This window comes from Diabrotica undecimpunctata, chromosome 6 (assembly GCF_040954645.1).
Source record: "Diabrotica undecimpunctata isolate CICGRU chromosome 6, icDiaUnde3, whole genome shotgun sequence".
NCBI lineage: Eukaryota > Metazoa > Arthropoda > Insecta > Coleoptera > Chrysomelidae > Diabrotica > Diabrotica undecimpunctata.
This window is the reverse complement of record NC_092808.1, coordinates 151265557-151273120: the sequence shown is the minus strand read 5'-3', so window position 1 is coordinate 151273120 and position 7564 is coordinate 151265557. Positions and strand designations below refer to the sequence as shown.

The window sequence follows — 7564 nt, the reverse complement described above, 5'->3', positions numbered from 1 at the left end:
AACTGACACCATCTAAAATTTGCTACATTTTTCTACAAGCTATGTTGGCGCCCAACTAGGATGCCTATTAATTTTGTTACAGGATATTTGTACCTATTAGCAGTTTTTGGCCTATGCCATATGACTTTTGGGAAAAATAGTTTATTAAAACAAACTTCAAACTTTACTCTTTAATATCTATAATTACAATTAAAAAAAAAATCAAACACAAAGATTCAATACTAATGATGTAATTACAACTTTTTTTTAGGGAACTTATCTATTTTACACTGGTATTGGCAATTCTTTTGCAACGAGTTTTAAGATTTGCTCGGTACTCAACCCAACATTTTTAATATTTTTCGAAACGGCACACCAATTCTCACCGTGGTGAGGTTCTGTCAATATACACCTCTGTTTTGCCTCTTCTAGTTGTTCTTTGGTTCCGTGCAATTGCTCGAACCGGTACCAGTAAGCCCAAGCGTCTCCTAAATCAGGCTCGATCTTCAAAGTCCTCTGGAACCATTCTCTACATTTACTAATCTTCCTTTCAGACCAGAAGACTTTACTGACAGCGAGCAGCACGTGTGGATCGTGTTCACATTTCTTCAACGCGTCCACGGATTTTGTTTTGCGTTGAGGTCTGGGTTCCATGAATATACTTTCAGACCATAAAATACCAGACGTTGGACACTCTTGGATCGCTTTTGCCATCATAGCGTTAGCAATGTCTTTTATACCAGCTCTCATTTCTACCCTGATAGCTTCCAGCCAGAGTTCATCGTTCTTAGGGTTTCTTAACCTTGCTTTTTCCAAAACTGATCTAGCCTTGGTGAGAAGTCCTCTCTTTTCTTCTAATCTCGACAGCAAGATCCAAAGAGGAATAGAGTTCGGACATTTTTTAATTCCTGCGTTGTAGGCATCGAATGCTTTTGACAAATCCTTTTTCTCCTCTTGAATTTGCCCAACCATCATCCACAATTTCGAGTAATCTCCGAACGCTTTTAGTGCTTCGTCTAATAAATGGAGAGCTCCGTCCAAGTCGTTCAGAGACCATTCCAATTTAGCGCTCTTCATCATGACACGAGGTGTCGGAGCCGATCCTCTGGCCTTCGCCAACAATCTCCTGGCTCTTTCGTATTCTTTATTTTCGGATTCCAACTTCACTGCCGCAAGCCAGATCTCTTCGCTATTGGGATTAGCCTGGAAAGCTAGGGAGAGGATTCCTCTAGCTGCCGGCACGTCACCTATAAAAATAATATAATGTGAGCAAATAAAATCACATGCAGATTTACATAAATTTACATAGGTATATAATTGATGTACTGTATTGTACGAGCTGTAAAAATAGTCCAGAGATGGAAGCCCCAAGCAAACAGAACAAGAGGAAGGCCCCGTAAAAGATGGATAGACGACGTAGAGAGGGATCTTAAAACCATGAACATCAGGCAGTGGTGAAGGAAAGTATCTGACAGGGCAGAATGGAAGAACATTGTTAAGCAGGCAAGACTCACAAAAGGTTGTAACGCCATTAGAAGAAGAAGAAGAGATAATTTATGTATAAAGATGGACCACTGAAAACAGTCCATTCTGATATTTGTCAATATTCGTTAGATTTTGTAAAAATGATGAAATGGGGCGATTTTTTTTCAAAAAAAGATATGTTTTAACAATAGATATCTGTCATTTGTCAATTATACAACTCCTTAATTTTAAATAGAGGTTACTATGTGTGCCACATTATGAGAGAGGCATTTGGATGTAGCATTCAGGCACTCTTGATTTTTTTACATGCATAATTTTTGTGAAAAAATATTAATTTTTTGAAAGTGTTAAATCTCTTCAAAAAATTAAGCGCCACGCCTACTTTTTGGTAATGTGGCAAAGGTCAACACAGCATATTTCTTATGTAAAAAACTAAAACTAACTAACGAAGAGTTAATTCTAAAAGAGGTTCAAAATGTCGTTATTACTCTGAAATTGGTTGAGATATACATATGACATTTGGCGAGCTTTAAGAGGTAAAGCTTTTTCCATACAACTAAAAATTTTATAATTCATCATTGACGCTTATACAGGTGATGGTCTTAATTAAATTTAAAAAAAATTCATTGTTTTAATACTTCCTCAAGAACTATCTATTACAATCATATTAAATTCTATTCTATTCAATTATTTCTTATTTTTATCAATGAACCAGCGATTTCAAAACATCCTAACCAACCGGTAATGTTTTTAATATTTCAAAAATTTCAAAAATACATAAAACACTTACCTGCTAACCACTTGCTCTTGGCTCCCATCAACCACAAGACCTCACTCTTCGGACAATGGGCTACTGCTCTTTGTAGAAGACTTTCCAAACTCTCTCTGGTACCGTGGCTTTTCTCCAGATAGGCAGCTCGCAACCATATTGACTTCTTGCCAGGGAATGTGGCTAACGCTATGTTGTAAACACTTCTAGCACACTCAAAAGCAGTTTGATTAATACAGTTTTCAGCATCTTCCATCCAAGTGTGTTTTTGATCTTCAGTTTCCACTCCATAGCTAATGATCGCTTTAATGATAGCGCGACAACAATGAATATGCCCGCCTTTTTCACTTTCAATCGCTTCTTTAAACCATTGTTCCCTGTTGATCTCCACACCATTTGAACTAAGCGAAGTAATAGCTCGCTCTATGATCTTTTCCACCATATGTTGGTTACCATTCGCTTCCTCTAATTTTGCAGCAGTAGTCCAAATCTGTTTATCTGTTGGAATGTTTTCTCTGGCTTTATTCAGCACTTTCCTCGCATTTTCATATGTTTCTAGCCTTGCAAGCGCCAACCACAGTTCAACTGCTGATGGGCAACATTCCACAGCCCTAGAAAGTAGAATTCTGGCATCTTCTGGATTTTCCAGTTCAACAGCAGCTTTCCACAAACGTACCGAGTTCGGAATATGTTCTAAGGCTTTCCTATAGACTCTTCTCTTGGCCTTGGTTTCTGATTCTAGATCAGCCGCTTTAATCCATATTCTCACTGATGTAGGTATGTGACGAGCTGCTTGAGCAATTATGGCTTTGGCAGTATCAGGTGGATTTAGTCTAGCCGCTTCAAGCCATAGGTCTTCGCTTTGGGGATTTACCTCACAACCTTTCATTATAAGGTTTCTAGCTGCTTGAACTTTGCCTAAAATAATAAGATTTTTAAGAAAACCGAATTAAGTTAATATATATTTAGATATTAATAGATAAAAAACAAAATATGTTCAAATTACCTGTAACCTCTTCTAGCCTAGCACTGGCAATCCAAGCAGGTGGATGATTTGGGTTAGTTTCTCTGACTGATTTTAACAATAGTCTAGCTTTCTTGATGTCATTAATATCACCTCCATAAGTGGGTATCATAGATTGTAAATCAGTAAGGTATCCCTTAGGATCAACAACTGTTTGACCAGTTACAGAGTCAGATACTTGTGAAAGTTTAACATTCATTAGAGTGTTTCTTGCTTGACCGATTTTGCGCAGATCCATGTCGCCCGTGGGTGTCAGCATACCAGGTGTTTGTACTCCTGGAACCATACTAGCTAAACCTGAATTGGGATCTATAGATGTAGTTGACTCTCTTCCTAAATTGTTAGATATTACGCTATCTGGTAAGGGGGTAAACTTTTCTGCCCTAGGATTACGTTGCTTTTTATTTCTAGCATCACCAACTTCTGGTACTGTCTTCCATTCATCCTCTGTAACCTAGACAAACATACACAACTTTATAAAAACTCTACCAACTCTGTAAACACAGATATCAAAACTAACATAAAATATATTTTATTATATTTTGTATAAATTATATTTTGAAACACGAAAAATATATTGTTAATTATATTTTAGTATCAACAAGATATTTAATAAAAGTTCACAAGAAAATAATTTTTCTGACTGTGTTTATGTCCTAAAGTACCAACCTGTGCTAAATCTCTCTTTAAATCAGAAAATTGCTGCTGAATTTTTGGCCTTTCTTGTCGATACTTCTCCAGTTCTTCTCTTAAACGCTTTTCTCTATACTCCTTCCTTTTTTCATCCATTCGTTTATCAATAGCTTCATAAATAGCATCAGCTTCGGCATCATCTTTGTCATAAGGATCTTTTGAAAATAATGATCCCCCGTAGCCACTGAATTCATCATAATTGGAATCATTTAAATCTTCTTCCTAAAAAATAGTTATTTTACTAACATTTGAAGCATAAATGACTTTAAGCAACGCTGTGGTTGACAACTGCTTACAGCAGTATGGATATATTTTAGAAAGGTGATTATCAACTTACCTCCTCCTTTTCTTCTTCCTCGTCTTTCTTTTTAGTCCTTTTAGCTGCTGGTGGAGCGTGTCTATCGTCCGAAACATCGTTAGCATCCCTAGCAGGACCGATATCAGAACGAGTGGTAAAACCTGTAGCTCCTCTGCCTACACCAGCTACATATCCCAAAGGAGCTGGTACACCTAGGAAATGTTTCTTATTCCTGTTCACTAAAGCCTGTGGTGGTGCTGCTGCCATGTTTTACTAAGCATTACTTTTTTAAAAGCCCTAGCCCTATTAAATTCGTTTTGACAACGATTTGATAGTAAACAAAATAACCTAAAAATTAATAATATCTTCTTTTAGATTAGTTACTGAACTATGTAGGTCATTTAAGATTTAGATAATCAAGTATATGACACAGTATATTTTTCAACAATATATTGGATGCTACATTGTACAGGCACTATAAATTTTAAAGTTATCTTAGTATATCTTTATTCTTAGTCAAATTTAGTGGAAATAGCTTATGGCAAAGCAAAAAAAAAGTAATCAATGTCAAATCTATGACAGAAGTAGAAGATTAATTTAGGTTATAATTTTCAAATGATGTTTTAAAAAATAATTTTTAATATAGTTAAATAATAAAAAAAATGACTCTTAGAATTACTAATACACTAGGTTTACGTTTACTTCAGGTAAGTGCTTTTTATATGTAAAAAAGGAGATACTTACAATTAATTTTAGGATGTATGTCATAGTTTTATGGCCCCAGCAGCAGTTAGTGCTAACACACAAATAGTTAGACATAGAAGAACGAAACATTGGAATCCTAAATGGAAACTCTTCCGTCGTTTAAAAGTTATGCCAGTGGAATTGCCTAAGTTCCAAGAAAGATTAGAAGATTTACCAGATGAAGAAGTAGTTAAGAGATTAAAAGAGCAAGGCATCCTGCCTCCCCGTCCTTGGATTGAAAGGCAGTATTTTATTCACTCAACTGGTGCCGTTTTTGAGCCATACGTACCACCTGAAGGTGATGGGAAAGTTTCACCAGTATCTAAACAGGTATACATAATATTCTGTGACTTGTTTTACACTAAGAACATAAAGCTTATATGGTATATGGAGTAGGCTAATAATCAAAGATTTTTTTGTGTCGCGTCTCTGTAAAGAATTAAAAATAATATATCTGTAGGTATTTCATATTGAGATTAATATGTTGTAAATTAAAATACATATTTTCCTACCTGATACTTCTTGATGTTTTAAATGTCATAGCAATGGTAATCAGTTTTTTAGTATTTTTCCTTTTCTACATTCATTTTTGTTTTCTTTTTCATAATCCACATTTGTAGTTTTCAACATTCTCATAATATATCTGTTATGCTAAATGTATTTCATTGATTATTTTTAGTCTCTTATTTTTAGTGATTTTTCTATCTTTTCATAAAGAAAGAGAAATAATTCAAAGAACTTTAAGCACTAATGGTGGTAATTCAGGTTCTACATTCTTAGAAAAGTGAGTGTTCTTAGTCTTAAACATCACTAGTTATGTTTTTTGTTTAAATTGTAGGGAGCTATGCAGAGTGTGCAATTCTTGCAAAAGAAAACAACTACAATGATGGCAATAAGGAAAGTTCGTCAGTTTGAGGAAGAATTCGACACACCACAGTTTTGTAAAGAAGCTGAAAAGATTTATATCAAAATGCATGAGATTTTAGCTTCTGACAATAAAGAAAATCTTATAGACTATGTCACAGAGAGAGCATACCCTGAAGTGATCCACAATATTAAAAACAAGACTCTTCGATGGAGATACATTAAAGAATTAGAACTGCCAAGAGTTGTACAGGCGAGATGTACTGATGTTGTATCAAAAGAGAACATTTTTGCTCAAATCACAGTAAGGTTCCATACACAACAGGTAAGATTGCAGACTGTTTGATTTTTTTTGTGACACTACTTCTTAAAAAATTTTACTTAGACTTTACAATTCTCTTCTTTTTGTTTGTATTTGTTTACAATAATATATCTTGATTCCTTTTGCACCCATTTAAAGTGTTTGTGGTTTGATGTATTCAAAATAGATAAGAGGTAAATAAAAAACAGTAAAATATTGATGATAATAAAATATATTTTGTGCATCTTTTTTTCATGATGATTTTTTCAAAATAACTTATTTATTTAAATAATTATTACATTACTACATATATCAATTGTTTTAGACTTTGGCCATATATGATAGATTTGGAAGACTTATGCATGGTAGTGAAATTATTGCCAAAGATGTTCTTGAATATGTAGTATTTGAAAAACACCTCTCCAATCAATATGGTACCTGGAGAGTCCACGCAAAGATAATTCCTGACTGGCTTCCTCCTAGAGAACCTTCATCATTAACATTTAAGAAGATTGTTGAACCAGTTGAAGAAAGTGTGGTTATAGAAGACAAAACATCTGCTGAAACTAAAGTTATTGAACAAAAGAAAGAAGGAGAGAAACTTAGTTTAGCTTAAAATGAATGATTAGTTAGATATTTTAGATTTGTAAAACTAAATGTTTACTATAAAAACGTGTTATTAAATGTTTTTGCCATTTTACATAGTTTTTCTTCATCCTGATTACAATACTGAATTTCAAAGAGACAGTGAGTACAAATGTAGCAACAATAGTAATAATAATCTTGAGAATAATTCGACCTATGAAAATTTTGTTATGCCATTAGCTTCAGATGGCATTCCACAACTAGCATTTCCATTTACTACAAACAGTAGCGTACAGGTTGAAGATCTGACAAGTACGAAAGATATATTGCATATAGAATATTTTTTTGACAATAATTTGATCAAGTTAATTGTGAAAGAAACAAACGATTATGTGATAAGGTATATTGTAACAATGCTAAAAACTTGAAGCCAAATTCTGGGAGTTTAAAAATGGGAACAAACAAATAGAAATGAAATAAGAACATTAATAGGGTTGATTGTTTTACAAAGTGTTTGTCCTAAACCTCAATATAAAATGTATTTTTCTGGCCATGCAATTATTAAAACTCCATTTTTTCTAAAAGTTATAACGTGGAGTTCTTCCTGTTTTGAATCACCTAAAAAAAAAGTTCATGACATGTTACATACCAGAAAGAGACATCATAGTTGATGAATCCCTTATCTGGAAAGGATGCTTGGGATGGAAACAACATATACCAACAAAACATAAAAGATTTGGGATTCAACCTGATGCGTTATGGGAAAGTAATTCTGAGTATATGTATAATTTTATAATATATATGGGGAAATATACAGATTTT

General features: G+C 34.0%; 2 protein-coding genes across 2 annotated transcripts; one reads left to right on the top strand and one right to left on the bottom strand.

Moving 5' to 3' along the window:
- Positions 1-214: 214 nt before the first annotated feature.
- Positions 215-4692, bottom strand: Prp6 (pre-mRNA processing factor 6). The gene is made up of 5 exons (XM_072535784.1): positions 4288-4692; positions 3927-4172; positions 3240-3711; positions 2255-3151; positions 215-1226 (listed from the first exon to the last, which is right to left on the bottom strand). The coding sequence occupies exons 1-5, from the start codon at positions 4513-4515 to the stop codon at positions 265-267; spliced, it is 2805 nt and encodes a 934-aa protein (XP_072391885.1). The 5' UTR covers positions 4516-4692; the 3' UTR covers positions 215-264.
- Positions 4693-4795: 103 nt separating this feature from the next.
- On the top strand, positions 4796-6854 carry mRpL45 (mitochondrial ribosomal protein L45). Its single transcript, XM_072535789.1, has 4 exons — positions 4796-4955; positions 5005-5322; positions 5831-6181; positions 6483-6854. Exons 1-4 carry the CDS (start codon positions 4911-4913, stop codon positions 6771-6773), a joined length of 1005 nt encoding a protein of 334 aa, XP_072391890.1. The 5' UTR covers positions 4796-4910; the 3' UTR covers positions 6774-6854.
- The last annotated feature ends 710 nt before the right edge of the window (positions 6855-7564 follow it).